The sequence below is a fragment of the Mobula hypostoma genome, chromosome 1 (genome assembly GCF_963921235.1).
Source record: "Mobula hypostoma chromosome 1, sMobHyp1.1, whole genome shotgun sequence".
Lineage (NCBI taxonomy): Eukaryota > Metazoa > Chordata > Chondrichthyes > Myliobatiformes > Myliobatidae > Mobula > Mobula hypostoma.
In genome coordinates, this window is record NC_086097.1 from 143,079,364 (window position 1) to 143,104,921 (window position 25,558).

A 25,558-nucleotide genomic window follows, 5' to 3' on the forward strand; every position below is an offset into this window, starting at 1 on the left:
TGGTGTCTATAATCTAATGGGTGACATTTCACATTAAACTTCATCAAAAATATTTCAATTTCTTTCTCATATTGTCTTATGACACAGGAGTCCATTCCATCCCTCATCTATGCCACTTCTTAGAACATTCCCATGTCATATCCCCTCCGTCTCTCTCTCTCTCACACACACACACACAGAGCTCACTCCAATTTTCCCATTAACCCACCAACACCAGGGGGAAATCACAGCAGCTAATTAAGCCACCAGAACATGTTTAGGATGCTGGGGAAAATAACAGAGTATCTCGAGGGAACTGCCCGCATACTGGGAGAATGCAGAAACTCCACATAGACTGACCAGAGAACAGCATTGAACCTGGGTTACTGCACCTAAAGCATAAAGGCAATGCAGATACTGACACAGAAGGAAACCATCAACTCCTGAGGGAGCAATGTCATTAGTCCCATTACTTCTTTCCTTATTTTCCCCAGCCTTCCAAAAATCACTCTTTCTGACATATAACTATCAACATTCCACTATTTTTGCCATTAACCTACACAAGGCCTAACACAAGGTAGCCAATTAACCCACCAGCATATCTTGAGGATGTGGAATAAAAGTAGAGCTCCCAATGGAAACTAACTGGATCTTAGGGAGAATCTGCACACTCTTCACAGACCTTCCAAATTCCTCTTAATGCTATCTTGCTTCAGATTGGCTGGAAAGTTGGAGGGAAAATCATTAGGGGAGCATCTATGCATCTACCATGCCTGCCTGAGAGCTTGCGAGATTGAGGGGTGCTTTTGAAATAGCCTGGATGAGTAACTGCCATGCACACAATGACCATGATTTGGCAGTGGTAGAGGGAATAAATGACAGAGACTGAATATTGAATTCTAACCACTCTCTGGTAAAGATGTTCCTCTTGAATTCCCTACTGGATTTCTTGGTGACTATCTTACATTTATGGATCCGAGCTCTGATCTTGCGTAAACCTTTCTATATTTATTTTTATCAAATATTATCATAATCTTAGCAGCACTATCATAGAAAGATAAAGGGTTAACATGGATGAGTGGGGCTACAGGACATGTTTCTATACTGTAAAGCTCTGTGAATATTCTATCTAGTCACACTTCTGATTTTTCTTCTTTTCCCTGATGTTTTACCTGTTTTCCATCTACTTTTGAATTTTAGGAATCCAAGTTCAGAAATAAACCCTTGTATCTATGTAGCCTCAGTACCCTGCATTGGTACTTAGGATCTGTGCATTGCCATCTCAAATCTTTTGACTCATGTCCTCTTAGATATATTTTTTCTAAGTACCATGTGGCCTTCAAATTCTTCATACCGGATTGTTTCCTTTCACCAACACTGAAGTTTAGTGGTCACATAGACCAGAACCGGATTTACTGATGAATGTCATGAAACTTGTTTTTTGGCTGCAGTACAGTGCAATACATAATGAATAAATAACAGTGCAAAAGCAGAGCAAAAATAGTGAAGTGGTGTTCATGAGCTCAATGACTGTTCAGAAATATGGTGGGGAAGGGGAAGAAGCTGTTCCTAAGGATGCTCTTTATCAACTCTAGCTCTGCATTCAATGCTATTAACGCCCCCCCCCCAAAAAAACTAATCAATGCTTCAATACCTTGGCCTCAATACCCCCTTATGCAACTGTATCCTCAATTTTCTCACTTGCAAACTCCAGTCAGTTTGGATTGGCATCAATATCTCCTCCACAATCTCCATCAGCAAAGGTGTACCACAAGGCTGTGTGCTTACAGCCCTGCTCTATATGCTTTATACCTCAGGCTTAGCACAGCTCCAGTGCCGTATATGTTTGCTGACGACACCACAGTCGTAGGCCAAATCAAATATGATGATGAATCCACATATGGAAGGAAGCTTGGAAATCTGGCTGAGTGGTGCCACAACAACAACCTCTCACTCAAGACCACGGAGATGATTATTGACTTCAGGAGGAGGAAGCCAGAGGTCCATCAACCAGTTCTCATCGGGGGAACAAAGAGGGTGAGTGTCATCAACTTTAAATTCCTCGGTGTTATCATTTCAGTGGATCTGTCTTGGGTCCAGCATGCTAGTGCCATTATGAAGAAAGCACAGCATCGCCTCTACTTCCTCACACATTTGCAAAGATTTAGCATGACATCTATAACGTTGACAAACTTCAATAGATGTGTGGTGGAGAGTATATTGATTGGCTGCATTACAGCCTGGTATAGAATGCCCTTGAACAGAAAATCTTACAACAAGTAATGCATATGGCCTAGCCCATCACAGGTGAGAGCCTCCCTACCATTGAGCACATCTACATAGAGAGCTGTCACAGGAAAGCAGCATCCCATCGTCAAGGACCCCCACCGCCCAGCCCATACTCTTCTCACTGCTGCTTTGAGGAAGGTGGTACAGGAGCCTCAGGACCCACACCATCAGGTTCAGGAACAGTTATTACCCCTCAACCATCAGACTCTTGAACCAGTGTTGATAACTTCACTCACCACATCACTGAACTGTTTCCACAACCTATGGACTCAATATTTATTTCTTATTTATGTATTACTTCTTTTTGTATTTTCACAGTTTGTTGTCTTTTGCGCTTTGTTTTTTTTTTGTCTGTCCAGTTGGGTGAGGTCTTTCATTGATTCTATTGTGTTTCTTGGATTCACTGTGTATAAACAAATCTCAGTGTTGTATATGGTGACGTATACTCTGTGTACTTTGATAATAAATTTACTTTGAACCTTGAACATCACAAATCTTCTCAAACTCCTAATGAAATATAGTCACTGGTATGTCTGCTACATAACTGCATCAATAGCCCAGGATAGATCTTCAGAGATGTTGACACCTAGGAACTGCTCACCCTTTCCACTGCTGATCCTTTGATGAGGAAAGAGGTGTGTTCTCCCAACTTCCCCTTCCTGAAATCCACAATCAATTCCTAGACTTTACTGACATTGAGTGCAAGTTTGTTGTTGTGACATCGCTCAACCAGCTGATCTAACTCACTCCTGTAAGCCTCCTTGTCACCATCTGAGATTCTGCCAACAGTTGAGTCATCGGCAAATCTAGAGATGGAGTTTGAGTAAGGAGAAAGTACAGCAGTGGGCTAAGCATACATCCTTGATGTGCAGCTGTGTTGATTGTCAGTGAGGAGATGTTATTTCCAACCTGCACTGATCGTAGCCCCCAATGAGGAAGTCAAGGATCCAGTTACAGAGAGAGGTACAGAGGCCCAGGTTTTGAAACTTATTGATTAGTACTAAGGGGGTGACAGTGTTGAATGCTGAGCTGTAATTAATGAACAGCAGTCCGATGTAGGCTTTGCTGTTGTCCGGGTGAGTGGAGAGCCAGTGACACTGTACCTGTTGTAGACCTGTTTTAGTAGTCTATCCTTATATCCTTTCTGCAATTTTATTAACAACTTCCTCGATTTTGAAGTTTTCCTTTCGTCATAGCCATAAACTGACCTCATCAATATATGTACAAATAGTGTTTCTTGTTTGCAAGATCAGATTATTCACCATGTCAATACAGCACCATTCCTTTTACTTTCAACTTATCTAAACTCCTTCCCAAATTAACAACATTTCTGACACAGTCCTGTATTTATTGATGAATTTACAGTGGCCCTGGATCTAGCCTTGTAGTTCTTTTGTTGTTGAAGTGCATGTAGAATACTATTCCAAGCTGAAAATACGGCTTTAGTTTATCTGTCTCGTCTATTTCCTACAACAGTTACCATGCACTCATCTAAGCTGACAATGCTAATTCAGGTCCAAAAGAGAAACAATTCACACGACAGCTGGGTACAAGTTGACCTCACGCTGATCTTACTTGCAGATCAAGTAGACATAACATGGCAAATATTCAGATTGAGTACAACAATGGTTTCATTAAAGAAGTAAATGAAAATCACAAAATGCAATATATAGTAGAAAAATTATCTTGATAAAGGGGATTGTTACAATGGAGAATGGTCTGCTGCAAATGGGCGCTTCAACAGTCCACTTTTTGTTCAAAAGAAGTAAACCGTTGCTCCATAAATATTAATGGTCAGAAGGAACAATGAGAATTATTATGTCTGCTCACACATAGAAGATTAGGGCAAATTAATTGGAAAGTTGGATCAGAGAAGGAGAGATAAAATATGAGCAGGGAATGAGCAGAAGTAATGATTTATGCGGAGACAAATAATGGCACAAAATCAATTGTTAATTTTCCTCTAACTGTCCTTGTTAATGTGCTGCGGATCACTGGTCGGAAAGCTGAGTAACTGATGCACATAATTGTAGAATCAAAATATCTACAAGATGAAACAAAACAAAGCTATTTATGTGCGCTCTGATGCGAGATCTTTTCTTATTGGATCTATCATTTGAGGTATAATTTTAATGGGGGATAGTAACTGCAGACTTGTCTTTGTCCATTCTGATTCCTGGCTCATGGATTATACCTGATAAGCTCCAAATTAGGCTCCTGTTATGAAGAAAGGTATGAGAAAGGTAAAAGAAAGATGGTGTTAACTTCAGTTCTTTGGGATTTATTTGGAAAACTTCTCCTTTCATGCAGAACTGCCTGGGAAAATTAATCAACATCTTCCTGTGTCATATACTGCCTGAGAAAACTGAGGAAAGCACACTACTGTGTCTACTCAGATCTCAACACTACATATTCCAGCAGCCATTCACAGGGAGGAAATTCTGCACCTTTATCTTCACTCTACTGCCCTGAGCAGAAAAAAATAGAAATGATTGTGGTGATACGTGTTCAAGTCTGCCCAGACCCAATTGATCATTGACAAGAGAAGATCTGCAGATGCTGGAAATCCAAGCATTTGATCATTTTTTAGATTCTAAAATAAAATTAATTACAAGTTTTCAAAATGAAGCAAAATTAAGCCAAAGAAAGAGAGAGGGCTCACCTCAGATGTGCAGCCAGCCAACAGGTTAATAACCTCCAGGATGAAGGTTGGAGTGATTTTTGCTTCAATATTTTCAAAATTTCTGTTTAAAGGAAGAAACATATCTGGTTATTAGATGTCCTGGGCCAAGGTTCAGTCACACAGAAGTAGATTACAGAACTGAATCCAATCAAGAGTTTCCGATAATTTACAAGCAGAATGATGGACAACCATGGAGCTACAGTAACCTGCAACACTAGAGCAAGGTATATGTTGTGTAGCTGAATGCAAGTACTCTTGGATGCAAACCAGTAATTTGTTCCTGTTAAAATTCTTTCATTGTTCACAAACATAAAATCATCCTTGATCCACTGCAACTGGGCATCTTAATATCAAAGGTAATTTTATTTTGAAAAACTTTCTTGATGCACGTTAGAATGCTAATCCTGCTCAGCTTTATTAATTCAGTTGAAATTGAGCATACAGATTGCGCAGTCAACTAAATACAACTGTTAATAAGCATGTTCTTAGTGGTCTTTGGTCACTGACTCAGAAAGTACAGGGGTCAGGTTGTATTTCAGAGGCATGAACACAGAAAAATCTAAATTGAGATCTCACTGGAGTACTAAATACTGTGCATACTACAATGTCAGAGCAGCCATCTGTAAACTGAAATCACTTAGATGTATAAAGATGACACACCTTGCAGGCATTCCTTTTTGATATTCTGGTGAACACAAACCCATTCACAAACACAATGATAATAAATGGCCTTGTCATCATTATATTGTTATATCTGGGACCTTTGTGTGAACCAGTTATGTTGTGTGATTGCTGTTTTCTAGTGTGCTTCTAGAGTTCTAAAAGTTCAAGTATTTAAACGGGGTTTTCATTGGGAAATAGTTTGAGAAGTCCTGGATCCTGGAGCAGATTATTTTCTATTCAACTTTTGGTCTAGCTCAAAAAAATAGGAAAAATAACAAATCTCCTGAAAGAGGAATTTGAGTGCAAGGAAGGTTGTTGATAAGACAGGACATATTTGACAAAAGCAACATTAGAGTCATCGAATACTACAGCAAAGAAACCAGCCCTTCAGCCTGTCTAATCTGTGCCAATCTGATTTTCTGCCTAGTCCCATCTACGTGCACCTGGACAATAGCCCTCCACACCCCTCTCATCAATGCATCTATCTAAACTTCTCTTAAAAATTGCAATTGACACGGCATTCATCATCTCTGCTGGCAGCTTATTCCACACTCACATCATCAACCTTTGAATGAAGAAGTTCTGCCTCCGATTCCCCTGAAATAATTCTTAAATATTTCACCTTTCACCCTATAGTATGATTGCAGAATTCTGAGATAGGAATTGCAAATTAGTTTCTCCTCAGATCAAACTAAATAGGAAAATAGATCAGACACAGAGAAAGCCCGGATGGCAAATTGGATTTCAGAGAGCCTTTCCCAATGAAGCCAGAAAGCCTGAAGTTAAATGCCCCCTTGTGTGCTTCCATAATTTTGGAAGTACTCAGAAAACTGGTGTGGATCAGTGAAAAAGGCTAGATAGAGGAATTAAAAGGTTGGTGTTTCATAATTAAGGAAGGAATAGGACACTTTATTCAACAGGTAGTCATGAAGGATCTCAATAATCTTTGTCAACTGCACTGTCCCCAATCCACAGCTACATTCCAGGAAATAAATAGACAACTGTACGTGTGGGGGGAAGCAGCTGCGGGTTATTTTGTGAAGGAGTTACAACAAAATGGATAGGTAATCAGGCCCTTCAATATTACTCAATCTTCCCTCCTGCCAATATCTATAAGCTAATGTCAATGTGGTTTTCATATGAATCTGTGTTATTTTCCTCTCCGCAGAGCAGCAAACACTGCTTTTGTTACTTGAATGATGGATGGATCTGAAAATAGGTTGTTGATTCTCTAACGTAGAGATATGTCCTTTTAACAAGAGGCTGCCCAGGGGTGTGATGTCCAAATGTGAAGCAACATATCTTCCCTCCATGTTGCCAATGTCACCTCCAAATACCTCACCTTCCTGTTTTGATAGAAACATAGAAAGCCTACATCATAATACAGGCCCTTCGGCCCACAAAGCTGTGCCGAACATGTCCTTACCTGAGAAATTACCTAGGGTTACCCATAGCCCTCTATCTTTCTGAGCTCCATATACTTGTCCAGGAGTATCTTAAAAGACCCTATCGTATCCGCCTCCACCTCTGTCGTTGGCAGCCCATTCCATGCACTCACCACTCTACGTAAAAAAACTTACTCCTGATATCTCCTCTGTACCTACTTCCAAGCACCTTAAAACTGTGCCCTCTTGTGTTGACCATTTCAGCCCTGGGAAAAAGCCTCTGACTATCCACATGATCAATGCCTCTCGTCATCCTATACACCTCTATCAGGTCACCTCTCATCCTCCGTCGCTCCAAGGAGAAAAGGCCGAGTTCACTCAACCTATTCTCATAAGGCATGCTCCCCATTCCAGACAACATCCTTGTAAATCTCCTCTGCACCCTTTCTATGGTTTCCACATCCTTCCACTAGTGAGGCGACCAGAACTGAGCACGGTACTCCAAGTGGGGTCTGACCAGGGTCCTATATAGCTGCAACATTACCTCTCGGCTCCTAAACTCAACCCTATGATTGGTGAAGGCCAATGCACCATAAGCTTTCTTAACCACAGAGTCAACCTGCACAGCAGCCTTGAGTGTCCTATGTGTTGAAACTATCCTGAATCTGGTATACTATCTACACAAAACCAAGACTATCAGCAAAAGTCAGAGACTTTGTCATTCTAAGGCAAGTGACTCACTTCTGTCTCCCCATGGATCCTCCATCACTGAAAGGGCACAGGCAAAACACATGAGAGTAAACTTTCCACTTATATATTACTAAACAAAAACTTGACATCAACCAAAACAAAACTGCTTGCTTGAACATTCCATTTCCTCCACCATCTCAGAAAACATCACCACAATTTAACAAAGTATTTTTGAAAGAATCTCCAAACCGTTAACTTCCAACCTCTGAAAAGACAAAGGCATGAAACACAACGGCAACATTTTTTCCTCATCACACTGCTTTCCGCCTTTGAAAAAAAAAATGAGGGAATGGTGGTAGACATTATCTACATGCAGCTTAAAAAGTCTTTGACAAGGCCGCACATAGTAGACTGCTCTGAAAGATGAGCTGGTATATGATCCAGGGTGAGCTAACCAATTGGATACAGAAATCGGTGAGACAGAAAAGGTCAGAGGGTGATATTGGAGGGTTGATATTTAGGTTGGAGGCCTACCTCCAGAGGTGTGCTACAGAGATTGATACTGGGTCCTCTGTTGCTTTGTCATATTTCTTAACAATTTGGATGGAGATGTAAATGCACGATTAGCAAGTTTACAGATGGCACTGAAATTGGTGGTTTAGTGGACAGTGAAGAAGGTTGTCTAAGGTTACCACCGCATTTAGATCAAATGGGAAAATAGGGCAAGGAATGGCAAATGGTATTAACTCATACAGGTGTGAAGTCTTGCATTTTGGGAAATTAACCCTGGAAGGAGATACACAATTCATTACAGGACCATGGAGACTACTGTAGAACAGAGAGACAAGAGGCTATAGATCGGGGGTGGCCAATTTTCAGATGTGCCATACAACTCTTGTACCCCCACAATTCTTGTAAAAATATGTTAATATAGAACTCGTGCGTGAAAAAAATCGCATCTGAACTCATGCGTGAAAATATTGACGCATGGAATGTGAAAGGTTGGCCACCCCTGCTATAGATGAAAGTGGACAAAGTGGTGAAGAGGGTGTATGACACACTTTTATTCACTGGACAGGACAGTGAGTACAAGAGTTGGGACATCGCGTCACAACTGTACAAGACGTTGGTGAGAATACACCACTTCCCATCACCTGGGTGTAAAACGAATGGGATTAAACTGGAGAAGTGCAGAAAAAAAAACACAAGTATGTTGCTGGGACTTGAGTTACAAGGAGGGATTGGATAGGATAAGACTGATTTCCCAGGAGTGAAGGAGGCTGAGCAGTGCCCCTTATGGAAATTTATAAAATCATGAGAGGCAAAAATAATGTGGATATTCACAGTCTACTTACCAGGGTAGGGGAAAAGTTTATGGTAAGAGGGGAAAGATTTAAAAGGGACTTGAGAAGTAGTTCTTTTCCCCACAGAGTGTGGTGGATGTGTGTGTACATATATTTCTGTGCTGTGTAACTATTACATGCTAACATGTGACAAAGTTACAGGCAGTTATTTCAGTTTGCTGATTGGCTTCCTCTGTTGGTTTGACTTCTGCAGCTGTATACTTGTCTCCGACACTGTGCTCACTTCAGGAAAGGAACAACTGACAATCATTTGACTTGTTCCTGTGACTCTTGGACAGCTGGCAACTAGATTCATCAGGAACAGATTAATCAGATATTACTTCAGCTGTTTACCAGTATGTCACTTGCTGTGACCCTTCGAGTATGAGTATCTCTTTGTTTTTATTAATTTTTTTATGAGTTTCTACAATACAACAAAAAAACCATGAGCAAAAAAAGATTTATACAGTGCAAGACAAACATGTCTAATATATAATTCATAACAGTAAAGAAAAAGCACCCAAAATAAAATCATATAAAGTTAGTATCGTCCCCACCCTCCCACTGCACAACTCCAAGCCAACCATTTCAATGTAAAGAAAAATTAAACAGAGTTTTTGTCACCACAGAGCTGTAAATATATAAAAACGTATATTGCCTACAACCTAAACTGTAATATATTTCACATGAAAAAAACTGTAAAACTTAACCAGAAAAAAAAAGCTGAAAGTAAGGGAATAAAACACAGGAAAAAAGGATAAACCTTTAATCTAAAGAGGAATTATGAAAATATTCAAGAAAAGGTCCCCACACCTTATGGAACTTTATGTCCGAATTAAGAAGTGAATAATGAATCTTTTCAAAGTCTAAATAGGACATAATGTCTCTAAGCCATTGAGTATTGAGTGGGTGGGGCAACATCTCTCCACCTAAGAAGAACTAAACGTCTAGCCAAAAGAGAGGCAAAAGATAATGTTCGACATTTAGTCGGACTCAAATACATGTCAACTTCACCCAAGGTGCCAAAAAGAACAATCAAAGGGTTAGGTTCAAAGTGGCAATTAAGAATATGGGATAAAGTTAAAAAGACTTCTCTCCAAAATTTCTCCAAACTAGGACAAGCCCAGTACATATGGATAAGAGAAGCCTCGCCCCCTTTACACTTGTCACAAAAAGGACTGATATCAGGATAAAACTGCAGTAATTTAGTCATAGACATACGAGCCCTATGTACAACCATGAACTGCAAAAGACAGTGGTGAGCGCATAAAGAGGTTGAATTAACTGAATTAAGAATTGAATCCCAAACCTCGTTGGACAGAGAAATATTTAAATCATGCTCCCAGGCAGTTCTAATTTTATCAAAGGGGGCATGCCTCAAGGTCGCTAACTTATCACGAATAGTAGGTATTAAACCTTTACCCAATGGATTTATACAAAGAAACAAGTCCACAATGTTTTTTTCAGGCATCTCAGGAAAGTTTGGTATTAAAGGGTTAACAAAATGTCTAATTTGAGGATATCTAAAAAAAAAATGAGTATTAGGTAGGTTAAACTTTGCAGACAGTTGTTGAAAAGTTGCAAAATGATCATCAATGAAAAGGTCTTCAAAGTGCCTAATGCTCTTTCTGTACCAGACATGAGCTGTTAAGTCTTGCATAGAAGGTCGGAAAAGATGGTTATGTAAAATAGGACTAGAGAGAGAGAGAGAAACCATGAAGACCATAATATTTTCTGAACTGAGCCCATATTCTCAGAGTATGTCTAAAGAGAGGATTAACAATTAGTTTAGGCAAATGACAAGGAAGTGCAGATCCAAGAAATGCAGAAATGGAGAAACCCTTATTAGAGTTGAACTCCATTGCCACCCATTTCGGGTAGTCAGACTGATTATAAAAGAAAGACCAAAAATACGACGACGTATATTGGCTGCCCAGTAATACAAGTGAAAATTAGGCAAGGCCATGCCACCTTCCCTTTTAGGTTTTTGAAGGTGAACTTTATTAAGTCTGGAACATTTTCCCTTCCACAGATAGGACGAAATAATAGAATCTAACCAATCAAAAAAAGCTTTAGAAATAAAAATTGGTAAAGATTGGAATAAGTATAAAAATTTAGGAAGGATATACATTTTAACAACATGAATTCGACCTACCAGAGACATGGACAGGGGTGACCAGTGTGCCAAACTCTGCTTTGTATGATTTAAAAGATTAGTGAAATTTTCTCGAAAAAGATGTTTGAAGTTCCTTGTTACTGTAATAGCGAGGTAAGTAAATTGATTATTTACTACTTTAAAAGGGAGGATATGAAATTCTAATATTTGTGCTTCTCTGTTAATCGGGAAAAGTTCACTCTTATGTAAATTAAGTTTGTATCTGGAAAGTTGGCTAAATTTATTTAGAAGTGAAAACATTGGGGGTAAGCAGGTAGTCGGATTTGATATAAAAAGTAAAAGATCATCAGCATAAAGAGAAACTTTATGCTCCACACCCCCCCTCTGAATCCCTGTCAATCCAGCACAGCTACGAAATGCAATCGCCAGTGGCTCTATGGCCAGATCAAAAAGTAAGGGACTTAAAGCGCACCCTTGTCGGGTGCCACATTTAAGGTTAAAGGGTTGGGATTGCTGAGAGTTGGTGAAAACAGAAGCAATGGGGTATGAATATAGCAATTTAATCCATGTAATAAAATTTTTTCCAAAATCAAATTTTTCAAAATCAAAGATAGTTCCACTCCACACGATCAAATGTTTTCTCCGCGTCAAGAGAGATGACACATTCAGGAGTCCCAGTTGAAGGTGAATACAAGATATTAAATAGACACTGTATATTAAAAAAAGGGAGGCGATTTTTAATAAAACCAGTTCGATCTTCAGAGATAATTGAGGATACAATGTTCTCCAATCTACGAGCCAAAACTTTAGCCACAATTTTAACATCAGCATTTAACAAAGAAATCGGCCTATACGAAGAATACTCTATTGGGTCTTTACCTTTTTTCTCTAAAAGAATGATACGTGCCTCATTAAATGATGCTGGTAATTTACCATGTTTAAATGAATTGGATAAAACTAAGATTAACTGAGGCAAGAGCAGTGAGGAAAATGATTTATAAAATTCTGCAGAGATCCCAGTATGAGCATCTCTGAGGAGAACCATCACATTTACCAGTGGATTTGGGTGATTCCGAGATTCCATCGTACAGTCTTATTTTCCCTCAGAGGTTTAGTGACACTAATGCTTTCAGTCAAAATGGACTTTTGTTACTGTGAAACATTCCCTTCTTCAGTTGCTGCCTCTCTACTCTCTCCTCCAAGTGAAGTGGCAATGAGGTGGATCGTGCACGAAATTGAAGAAGCATCAAAGCCCTGCTGGTACAAAGCTAATTGCAGGGTGAGAAGAGAAATGGTACTGAACCATCAGGTAGCTAAAATAACCTTGGAACAGTTATTTCCTCAAGGGCTCTCTTCCCGCAGGGATCTCGGCAGACTCCTTGATAAGCTGGATGATTTTGTAGAATTGGTAGATCATAGAGTTGCTCAGCACAGCAACAGGTCACAAGGCCCATAGTCGCTGTGTCGACTAGTGGACATCCATCCATATTAATTCCAGCCGTCAGCACCTTGTGTGGCCCAAGTGCTTCAAGCGCTGCTCTGCACGCTTTGTAAGGAATGAAAGTGACTCTGCTTCCACCTCTCTCTCAGGCAGTGTATTCCAGCTACTCATCACTCTCTGTGTGTAAAAGGTTCCCCTCAGATCCCCTCTTACCCCTTAGCTCAATCCTCCAGTTTTATCTATGTCAGGTACGATGACAACTTCCCCGCAGTCCACCCTATCTATACCCTTCATAATTTCCTCTACCTTAATCGCATCCCTTCTTAACCTCCTTGTCTCCAGGGAAAACAGACCTAGCTACTTCAATTGCTTTATGTAATTAAAATGTCCCATCCCTGGCAAAATCCTGTTGAACATCCTCTGCACCTTCTTTAGCACCATCCCATCCTTCCTACAGTGCGGTTACCAGAACTGCACACAGCTCTGCAGCTGACACCTCATCCATGCTATATAATGTTTGAGAATTATCTCCCTTTTTTTAAAATTCAGAGTAATGAAAGCCGGTACTGCATTTACCTTCTGAACTACAGTACATTGTCTTCCTGCACTGCCACCTTGAAGGATCTTTGCCCTTGTTCTTTTGCTCCTCATAACTCATTTGGACCCATCTCATGGTGTATGTCCTAACCACATTACTATTCCCAAAATCAGTATACCTCATATTATTCAGGATTGAATTCCACCTGCCATTTCTTAACCCATTTCACCAATAAGTTGTTATCATGATGTAGTCCAAGGCTATCCTCCACCACCATCAACATCTCCTCCAAGCTTTGTATCATCTGCAAAGTTATTAGAGGAAATGTTTGACGACATGACATTACAAAATCTCTCAATTAAAATAAAGTGAACGAGGGCATTTTATATGACAGTAACTCCTCTGGTGTTCCGTGCACAGCAGAGATTCATTAGAACACTTCAAATGGAGGCTGCTCAGGAGATTTAGTTTCCATACTGACGTGACCATGGCACGTTCACATCTGCATCAGCCAATCATAAGACAATGGGCTATGTCAATAGGCCTGCATCAGACCAGTCATCAGACACCAGCCAAGTTATTTTGTCACTTAGCGCATCAAGTGTGGTTTTAGGCATATTTGTTCTGTCTATGAATAGTTAGGAGTCAGTCCTCACAACACCTAACAAGAGAACATCTCTTGTTAGAGAAAATCTGCGGATACTGGAAATCCAAGCAACACACACAAAATGCTGGAGGAACTCAGCAGGCCAGGCAGCAACTATGGAAAAAAGTGCAGTCAATGTTTCGGGCCGAGACCCTTCATCAGGACTGGAGAAAAAAATACCAGGGGTAAAGTTAAGCCCTCAGCTTTTAACTCTACTCATTTTCTTTTTCTCCAGTCCTGCTGAAGGGTCTCAGCCTGAAACGTCAGCTGTTTACTCTTTTCCATAGATGCTGCCTGGTCTGCTGAGTTCCTCCAGCATTTTGTGTGCGTTCCTCACAACACCAAGTTTGGTTCCTGTGACTGAAATGCCTCACCTGCCCATTTACTTCATCCCTTACTTCTATTCAGGGCCACCAAAAGTCCTTCCAGGTGAGGCAATACTTCTTCCGTGAATCTGTTGGGATCGTCTATTGTATCTGGTGCTCCCAATGCAGCCTTCTCTACATTGGTGAGACCCGACGTAAATCGGGGGACCGCTTTGTTGAGCACCTCCACTCCATCTGCTTAAAGCAGAATATTCTGGTGGCCAACCATTTTAATTCCTATCCCCCCCACCAATTCCTGTTCTGACATACCAGTCCATGGCCTCCTCTTTTGTCACGATGAGGCCATTGCTTGGGTGGAGGAGCAACACCTCGTATTCCATCTGGGCAGCCTCCAACCCAATGGCATGAACATTGATTTCTCCTTCCAGTAATGATTTTCCACCTCTCCCTTCTCCCATTCCCCACTCTGGCCTCTTACCTCTTGTCCTCATTTACCTATCACCTCCCTCAGTGCCCCTCTTTCTTTCCTTTCACCCATGGTCCTCTCTCCTTTCCTATCAGGTTCCCTTTTCTGCAGCCCTGGCTTCACCCTTCATTTCTAGCTAGTCCTCCATTCCCCTCCACCCACCTTTTTATTCTGGCATCTTCCCCCTTCCTTTCCAGTCCTGAAGAAGGGTCAGCCTGAAACATCAACTATATATTCATTTCAATAGATGCTGCCTGACCTGCTGAGTTCTTCCAGAATTGTGTGTGTGTATCGCTCTGGATTTCCAGCATCTGCAGAATCTCTTGTGCTACTAATTTTGGTTACCTGTGTTTCCTTTCCTCAGAAGCTTTTAGAACCTGTATTACTTTATACCAGCAAAGGTGGAACATTCAGAAGAGATTTATCAGTTACAGTACAGCTGTCCCAAATACTGTATATAATTCAATGGAACCATTGTCAGACTCAAAATAGCAAAATAAATTATCTTGAAGCTATTGAAATGGTATTGAATCATTCCCCGTTATGTCTGTTCTAAAGGGTGTACTTTTGAGTTCAGAGAGATTCTGCTGAGACTGTCTCCAGGAGAATGCCTGCCTGAATAAAGCCCTTTATGTCCACCAGGTGCAGTGTCTCCAATAACTCAGTTCCAAGTTATAACAGCATCACTGTGCTACCTTTGCACCACTTCAAGAAATTCATGTCATTTTTTGTCAAATGGTGATTGATAATTGGCTCATCAATGTGCACTAAAAATGGATTGAAATCAGATATTGATGTTGTCCCACAGCAGGAGGTTCCATCTGAAATATTGTGATGAATTCAGGCATTCTAGAGAATTACGTGCAGATAAAATTCCATCTTTTTTTTTTACTGAGCGTTATGTTATTCAGTAAGTCGGGCAGAAGACATGAAGATTGATGGAGCTGTGGATAGTGTGGAGGATAGTTTTGGGCTGAAGGGTGATATCAGTGTCTTGCGGAAATAGGAAGAGTAAACGGACTTTAATCCTGTTTAATGTTTAACATTGGGAGCATTGATGAGGTTATGAATGATAGGGTCAAAAGAGTATTGAGTAATGGAGGGATTTTGTGCACAAGTCCAGTTTCTCCAGCATTTCCTGTTTCAGATTCCAAAATCTACAGTGATGTTAGATTTCCAAATAAAAGACATGGGATTTGGTAGGTGAATTTGCAATTGCAAGTTGCCCCTAGCATGCAGCTGAATAGTAGAATTTATTGGGTTGGGGTGGGGGGCGGTGGCGAGTTGATGGTAGTGTAGACTCAGCAGGTCATAAAAGGTCTAAGTTGGTTCTGTACAGCTCCAGCCATTTTCAGGGCTGCAGTATAAAGATGTCTTAGATCATTTTGCTCTACGCTACTGGCAATCTACATACATGGACACCACTGCCTCAATTCTTCATCAATATTTGGCTAACACGCAGATTCCTTGGTGATTATGTTGCTGGTTCCAGTGTCTGGCATGTAGTGAGTCAATAATAATTTACTCAAGTGTACATGGAATGACTACTCCATGTTCCTATTTTAAACATCCTTAATTACTTGATAATTCAAGCCTACCATTACAGAAATTCTATAAAATCTCAAATGGATATTTGTCACTAGTTTATCCTTCCAAATGATATTCATAAACTTTCCTTAAATACATCTTTCTGAATTGCAAGCTCATTCACTTTTACTGAAAAACACGGTCAAGTGTGAAAACTTATTAATGTGGGAGAACATCAGCCTGTGGAGTAAAACCTTCTGTAAAATCAACTTCTGATCTTGTTCCCCTTCTTGTCTGTCATCACCAATCACCCACCAATGTAGTCCATCTAGGAGGAGCTCAAGACAGCAAGTCATTGCAGCTTGCCATAGACTTTCAAACTTGTCAAGAGTCTAAAGACTGATGTTGTTTCACCCTAAGGGTAAATGACTGATCTGCATGTCATACTTATCCTTTTCCAGAATAGAACACTCTGCAACTACATAAATATGCATCTCTTCTAGGAATCATAACTTGGCTTAGAGGCCTGTTGGCTCACACTACCGTTTGTAATAGAGATGTTACTGAAGATAAAGTTTGTGTTATCAGTGGTTGTAGGACTGTACAGATTCACTTTCTGATAACTTGTAAGACACGTGTTTCCCTGTGCTGTTACCATGAGGAATCTTGGTGAGAAACATTAATATTTCCCCTCTCCCAATTAATGCAACTTGATTTGCCGAAGCCTCCAGCATTACAGTTTCGATTTTCAGACCTGCATTTTTGACTCCTACTCTATATGATACGCACCTAAGACTACACTCTTGTTAATTATTTATTTATTAGAGATATAGCGCAACAATATTCCAGCCCAACAATCTGCCTTGCACAGCAACCCATCTATTTAAACACTAGCATAATAACAGGATTTACAATGACCAATCAGCCTATTAACTGGTATATCTTTTGGACTGTGTGAGGAAACTGGAGCACCTGGAGGAAACCCACGCAGTCACAGGGAGAATGTACAAACAATGCTGGAACTGAAATCTGAATTCTGTCGCCCAAGCTGTAATAGCACTGTGCTACCTGCTACAATATTGCGGCGCCCCTCCTGCCTATGTTGTGCTTACGAGCTATTGCTATTTATTCTTCTTTTGAAATAAACATAAACTTTTTAAAGAATAGTTGGGTTACAAATGATTGCTGGTAAACTTTGTTTCTAGACTGAAGTTGTCTTTTGATTCAGGTCATGTTACATTTGCCACAGCCAAAGAACGGAATTCCCTGGAAACCTTGATTTCAGGGAAGTTGTAATTCAGCATTCCATATCAGATGATAGGATTTTTTGTGCCTAATTGCTTCATCTGGATCCTTTCATCTCAGAGCTCACATAAAATTGTTTCTAACTGCACAATCCAAGAAGTCTTCACAGTTACAGTACCTTGATAGGACTTTGTGTGTGATGGTTTCTCTCAGCTTTTGATTGCATGTGGCAAACTTATAGCTCTTTGCTAGCTCAAATTGCTGTGGGTTGAAATCTGCTTTCAACTTCTGAATTACCTCTGCAAGTGAGATATCTACCACTTTCTGCAGAACTGCTAGGTTAGCAAGTGTGTGACACACTTCAGAGTCTATTTCATTAAGTTATGTTGCTTGTCTTCCTTTTCATCAAGGTCCCATTTAATGGCTACACATTTCAAGCACCATCTCAAGAACATTATTGGCTTTGAAATCACAAGTCTTGAGTTTAATGGCAGAGTGCTAAATGAATTGATCTAATCCAGGAGACCTCAGCAATAAGAGTTTATGGTGGGGAGATTAATCCTTCAGGGCCAGTTTTCTAATGCAGAGTCCATGAAGCAAGATCACTTCTCCTAGGGGCTTGATATGGACTTTAAAAAAATAACTTATCCAATCTCACCACCAACTGTAACAAAACCCAAGACATATTTTGTGTACTTTTTTTATTCCTACTTACAATACCCATTACAGGATGCAGTATCTTCAAATAAGATTGCTTACTTCATTGAATGTTTACAAGGAAGCTTGAGATGAAAAACCTTTTTGAGCATAACTTCAATCATACTTGTGGGTTGTTCTTAATGGAAATGATGATAACCCAACTAGACCAATGGGAAATTGTGATCTGATCAAATACTTATTTTTAATTTGCATTGATCTTCATATTCAACTCCATTTTAAAAAAGTCTTCAGTAATTAAGCAACCAATGCCACCCTAAAGCAGGACCTGACAGCACTGAGGGCCAGGCGGACAAGTGCCAGCTCGACTTCCAAGTCAGAACTAATAAATATTATCTCTTGACAGGCAAAGCACCTGAACCACCAACCCACTGATGTTAAACCGACACCCCCAATATTTGACATTTACCATTTGGGAAAATATTCTGACTATCCACCCCATCTTACCTCTCATAATCTTATATATGCTGTAGTGATGTTGCTTCGCAGCCTCTGATGCTCCTGAGAAAACCATCTCAGTTTATTCCACCACTCCATATAATTAATGTTATCTAATCCAGACACCATCCTGATAAACCTCTCCTGTGCCTCTGCAAAGCTTCTATATCCTTCTGGTAATACTGCAACCAGAACTGGACACTTCTCCAAATGTGGCTGAAACAAAGTTTGTACACAGCTGCAACCTGACTTGCCAAGTTTCACACTCAGTGTCCTTATCTATGAAGGCAGGCATGCCATATGACTTTTTTTTAAAAAACTACTTGGGTTGCAACTTTCAGGGAGCTATGGACCTGCATTTCATGTTGCTAATTAGACAACATACAGATCATGCAGATCATTTATTTAGATTAAGATCAGAGGCCCCTTTTAGCCCTCATGTTTCTCTGCTGAAGTTCTTTCCAGCTTCCTTTATACTCTTCAGGGACCTTATCTGATTTTAGCTCTCTAAACTTTACATATGGTTCCCTTTGTTTTTGACTAAACTTACAGCAGTTCTTGTTATCCAAGGTCCTTGAACCTTGCCATTGTCAGCACAAGGACTGCAGTAGTAATCCTTACCACCTCCACTTAGGAACTAGGAAAGTTGGCAGTAAATTTCAGGCAGCGATTCTGAAACCAGACTTTAGATAGAACTGCAGATTAATTCCAGAGTTTTGCATCCAAGCTCAGAGTTCATTTTATTATTCAGTGAATCTCAGTAATGGTAAACATGTGTGACTGTTGAGCTAGTCTCAATGCCTACCAAATCTAGTACAATTTCTGTGCCCCACAGCAGCAATTTCTGAGTTCTCTATAATTCAATAGTACTGTCCCAGCCTATATATATAGGATTCTGGTTAAAATTGTCTTGGTCCCTCAGTTAATTTGGGACGACGCTTAAAGGAAACAAAAACCTGAACATAGCTGGGATTCCCTTTGTTTATTTGGAATACTATGCCACGTAATTGGGACTGGAGACTGCTGTTAAACCGTTTTTAAACAGGCATTACTGTGCTTAGAGTGATAAGTTTTTAAATAGCGTCAGTTGAATGTGTTTGTTTTCAAAAAGCAGTGACTTCTGTCACTGACAGCTGGTGTTAGAAGTAAGCAGTAAGAGAATTCAGGATTGTTTTGCTCATTGTAGTTTAAGCATTCAGGCTTTAGGAAGTTAGATAATGGCTGGGAGTGAAAATGAAACGATTTCACTACATCAAGTTAGAAGCTATGGAGAATTAAGGTATCAGCAGTCATCCTGAACATTACAATGAAAATGAAGATTTGGAGGATGAAATTGTCGACAACATTATATCATGTACACTAGGCGTCTGCGATGATTTTGTTCATTTACAATCAAAAGAATGCGGCATAGTTGAATTCCTCCCTTTGTAAATATTAAGAGCTAATAGCACTGTTTCATAGGGCTGAAATAGCATTGATTGTGTTCAAATTTGTTTTGTATTTCATTTAAATACATCATTTGTTACTTAGTTGGTCTTTTTTATACCTTTTTAACTATTTTCATGAAACTTCAGCTAATTGGGGATAAATGTACGGCACCTGATGAGCCCCAATTAACTGGAATCCACTGTATTTACTAACCAATACTGAAAAAACAATTTAATCAGTCTTTTATCTGATCTGTATATGTAGGTCCATTCCTCTATTTAAGGGCAGTTTGAGGAGACACTTTGCTCAACTTCCACCTTATTTCAATTCATGGAGAAGATTTTGATGCAGATTTTCATCTTTTCTTTTGCTTGGCTGCCAAAATATTTCATAGCTCAATCCTTGGCTGAAAAGCAAATTAACCAAAATCCAAAAAAGCAAAGGATAATTTAGATAATGATGATAATAGCATGCACCTGCAGATTATAATGAGGAACTTTATCAGGAGGAGTGCTTGTCCAAGGCCTGCCTCAGCCTCCTCAGTCGATAATCTCTGTACACATTGACTCAATTGATGGCTCAGAACTTGCAGCACATTGCCTGGCAACAGTGGAATCTCTGCAGTCATCTCTTCAGGCCTAGAAGTAACAAGAAAATACAGAGGATTGAAACCATAGCAACGAAACATAAATCAGATCAGGCCTTGAGCAAGAAACTTGCGCTGGCCTCCCCTTCTATGAAGCGAAACGTGATATAATTACTGTGTTTCTTTTAAAGCACTTCAGAGGTTCCACAACTGCTTATTTTTAAAAAAGTAAACATACTACACAGCTACTCTTGCAGTGATAAATGCAAAATAAGAGCAAGCTCCAACTAAGTATTTTCTCAGAATACTGAGCTGGAATACACAAGCCCTTATAAAGGTCACCTCAAATCCCTTCTAACCTGTTTTAATTGATTAAGCTGTGTCATTTGTCACTTATTCTCCCAAATTAGTTCTTAGCACTCTCTAAAAATTTAAGACAATTTAACAAGGCACCCAAGTGCAGTATTGAGGAAGAATTGCACCATTGGGGTGAAATATTTTCTGCGTGATGTCAAACTAAACCTCCATCTACTGTCTCAGCTGGATTCAAAAATTTCCCGTATTATTTTGAAACTGAATGGTGAAGTTATACCTGCTACCCCACCTATTTTTATCATTAATAAATAGGTCTGATTGGAGCTTGCTGTGTGCAATCTGGTCACCATTTTTATTACAACTCCAAAGGAGTTCATTGGCTTTTCATTGGGAATGGCCTGAGGTAATGAAAGGTGGAGTGTAAATATAAAAGTCACTTTAATTGAATAGTTGAGGGGAGACAAGTTGTGAATGAGGTGAGGGTCGGAAACTTCCAAAAAAGGAACACCAGGAAAACCAGAAGCAAATGTCCAGCATTTGAGAAGGGATATTAATGCAAGCATGCTCCCTTGGTTTTAGTGCTCTTTGCATACCTTCTCGCAGCTTTAGAAGAGGATGTAGGATGTGACAAACAAAATACAGCAAATGCAAGAACAAAATAAGATTCAGAATTTCAATTTATAGGACTGGTGTATAATACCGGGACAAGAAGAATTATGACCATCATTCCAAATTGAGCAGCTTGTTCTTTGTCATTTTTAGTTAGAACGACTGTATGAGAGACCTGGAATTCTGTGGCTACAGATCTGAGGTAGGACTTAGTTCCCATACACACTCACTCCATGGCAATCCTTGTCCACCCGGGTCCTCAGGGCTCACTAATATCTGGCTTTCAGCCCAGAGATTCCACAGTATCGGTGGGCATGGTTCTATTTAACTTTGAGGTACAGTACACATAGGCACCAGTTTACCCCAAGAACATTAGGATGCAATGGTGGCAAATGAAGATCTGTCACTGTGCAACTCTGGGTTACATGAAAGATATACAAGACATCTAGACAGTCATTTAGGTAGGCAAGGTATAAAAGAATATGGAGCCTAGAGTCTCCAGAATGGCCAGAAAAGTTGGTGTGGACATGACATGATGAGTCAAAGGGGCTGTTTATGTGCTGTTCGATTGTAGGACTACAGGTGGGTCACCATATAACACTTCAGCAATTTTATGGCAAGTGTAGGTTTCTCACTGGGATTAACTATAATTTCAAGGTGCTCTTCTAAAGATCTGTTACAGGCTCATGGGTTTTGATCATTTGTGGAATGATCGTCCTTTCCCCATCCATCTCCAGCTTTAATTTTATTAGTGGCAGAAACCTATCCACACTCAAGATGCTGGTGGAACTCTGCAGGTCAGGCAGCATCTAAGGGAATCAATAAAGAGTCGATGTTTTGGGCTGAGACCCTTCATCAGGACTGGAGAGGAAGGGGTGGTGGGGGGGGGGCGGTGGGGAAGATGCCAGAACTTGAGCTTCAGGAATTGCTAAATAAAGCAAAGTGACTACTACAGGTGTATAGGGACGAAAAACATCCTGACTTTTGATCTCCTCACCTCCCATCTAGAGGGGAAGATGTGAACAACAAACTTTTTTTAAATAAACAAAATATAAAGTGTTATACTTTTTTCTGAAGGACTGGGAATGTTGCCTTTAGGAGTTTACATTTGCTTGAGGTAAACTCCTAGTGACTGTTGATTTTGATTGGAGCAGTGAGCAGGCAGTGAGAACAAAAGCAACATAACTGCACACAGATCATTTTAGTCACGTGTGGTACAAATGCAATATATTTTTCATAAGGGTCTCTAGGAAGTAGATTGGATTGTAAAGCTAGTCCACCTTACAGAAAGGTATTGTGCTTCCAAGCTGGAAAATACTTGCAATCCATCCTGTTATTCATTAATTGTAAATGTGGGTTACTTTGTCTGTGGCTCTTAAAATAATACAATTTTGAAAAAATCTGAAACTATGTAGTCCTTTTGTATTTGGGTTGCTGACTCTGTTCTGGGGAAAGAGGCTCTGCTACTTTGAAAGTGTTGCTGCATTCATAAAATGGGGAGAAATGCAATACACGTGGTGAATTACCTTCGCTGAAGTGGCTCAAAGGAGCTGATGTCAATAATTCGCTCAAAGGATGTGACAAAAGCTTCAAGCCATTGCTGAAGATAGTGAGGATCCTTCTGTAAATAAAGAACAAGAATGATTAATTCCAGCAAATCCTCAAGGCTTTGAATCTCACTCAGAATTTTGAGTGGACCTCATACAGAAAGCAGGTCACTAAACTGCAAGCTTTCCTCCCTAGAAAGACCCCTAGCTTCAGTCTATATTGTTGCTGTCAAATTTTTGTTTGCAGTGGAACTTGATCATTTGACATCGTCTTGCTTGCCCACTGGCCTTTGTGTTGCAGGGCTTTTTCGGGATTTTCATTTTAAATTCGCCATTCCGCTCAATCGATACTATTTAGCTGGCCTGGGTACATGCAAAAGAATAATCACAATGTTCTTGATTTTCTGGGCCAAGGAACTGTCTGGATTCACAAAGAGCAAAGGCAGCATCCAGGTGCAATGATACTTCACTTAAACTCTTTTTATTGCCCTCAAGAGCAGAACACACAACGCTACCCCATAACAAAAGGGAAAGTACTGCAGCTATTTGTTAGATCATTATTGAATTTCAAAGCCATCCACACCATTCCCTTCTGGATATTTTTGTTAATAATAACAATAATTGGCCATACTTGCCTGCAATAGCTGGAAATATTTTTGCAACATCATTTGTAATATTTTCCTGACAAATACGCTGTGGTGAATTCTAGCCATTTACATGATTTCCAAAAATCACTTCTGCTAAATTATAGAGCCTATTTTGCTTTAACCACAATCTCTTATTTCTGAATTTCTGGGCCAATATTATCAGTATTTAATTATTTTTTTGTAGTTAAGGAAATTAATTTAACATGTTTAAAAAAAGAATAAATGATATCCTATAATGCTTTAGCACTGGACATAGATAATTTCGATTTAAATCTAGGATACCGATTGTCATAGAGCACTGCTGGCAGCCACCTTGCCAAGGTTGGATACAGCTGAGAAGAGTCACAAATGTCCATTCATTACTTATACTTAAATTTACCTGTTTATGTTGGTTCTGGCTTCTGATCAGGGAGTTGTCTCCACCTCCAGAATCAGAATCAGGTTTACTGTCACCAGCATATGTTGTGAAATTTGTTAACTTAGCAGTAGCAGTACAATGCAATACACGATAGATATAGAAAAAAAAAGAATTACGGTAAGTTTACTTATATTAAATAGCTACATTAAAAATAATACTGCAAAAACAGAAATGATAAAAAAGCGAGGTAGTGTCCATGGGTTTAATGTCCATTTAGAAATTGGATGGCAGAGGGGAAGAAGCTGTACCTGAATCGCTGAGTGTGTGCCTTTAGGCTTCTGTACCTCCTTCCTGACAGTAACGATGAGAAGGGGGCATGTGCTGCGTGATGGGGGTCCCTAATAATGGACGTCGCCTTTCTGAGGCACCACTCCTTGAAGATGTCTTGGATACTATGGAGGCTAGTACCCATGATGGAGCTGACTAATTTTACAACTTTCTGTAGCTTCTTTCGATCCTGTGCAGTAAGTCCACCACCCCAACCCTCATACCATACAGTGATGCAGCCCGTCAGAATGTTCTCTACAGTATATCTCTAGAAGTTTGAGTGACATGAAGATATCTCCATATTCTGCTGAGGTACCTGCACTCCTCTTAATCTGGCCACTTATATTACTCTTCAGATTAGGTGAATAGGCCTTTTGTGGAGAAGCCTCCAAATTTTCCCTGAAGCCTCATCATGATTCATGCTTTGCTCTAAACTGTTTAAAATCTGCCTCTTGATCAATTTCTTAGTCATCTGCTCACACTGATCCCCATGAATGATCATATTCTTGGGTTGATTTGGTCTATAGTAAAGGCAAGGCAATAGAAGCAAACGTTCTATGTTTTTAAATGAAGTAATTGAACCAGTTAGATGTGAGTACATCATCTGCATTCTATGGCACAAAACCTCTAACCTCATTCCGCTGTTCGAAGCATACTCACGCCCACTCTTCTACTCACATTTTTCATTTTCACTGCACTTTTTTGTCCTTGCATCCACTAACTGCTACCACAATCCCCTCCTCTAGTTCTAGTGCACTTGGTAATTAATTAATCAACTTATAAATTCTTACAAAATTAACTTCTAGAACATTAATTAACTTGCTACTTAATGCACTTACCCTCACTGACTGCATTGTGCCCACTGTGGAAACAAGTACAAAAACCAAGACACCCTGCGCAGTTAACCGTTACTGAACCGTTTCTGTTATAAACAACAGAAATACATCTACACCAAGAGATGGAGAGTTAGAAACATCCCTGGACTGAGTACGACTGCTATTCCAGCAGATGCTGCATCTCTGAAGTAAAAACAGAGAATGCAAGAAACCCTCAGCAGGTCAGATCGCAGCTGTGGAAAGAGAAACACGTCAGGTTTCAGGTCTAGGAGCCTTCATCAGAACTGGGTAAGAGAGAAAAAGAAGTTTATTTTCCGTAGCCAAGAATTTGGGGGAGGGACAATTAGAACAAGAAGAATATTTCTGATAGGCTGTGACCAAGTGAGTTAATAGGAGCAGTCAGGTCGAGTAGC

General features: G+C 39.9%; 1 protein-coding gene across 4 annotated transcripts in view; it reads right to left on the minus strand.

Moving 5' to 3' along the window:
• The window catches only part of nbeal2 (neurobeachin-like 2), a 231,554-nt gene that overhangs the window by 121,463 nt on the left and 84,533 nt on the right, over positions 1-25,558 (minus strand). For all 4 annotated transcript variants that reach the window (XM_063057260.1, XM_063057242.1, XM_063057257.1 and 1 more), the window contains exons 2-4: positions 22,957-23,051; positions 20,397-20,558; positions 4,931-5,012 (exon numbers count right to left, since the gene is read on the minus strand). In XM_063057260.1, coding sequence (XP_062913330.1) covers positions 4,931-5,012; positions 20,397-20,558; positions 22,957-23,051 — 339 coding nt within the window. The remainder of the gene's footprint in view (positions 1-4,930; positions 5,013-20,396; positions 20,559-22,956; positions 23,052-25,558) is intronic.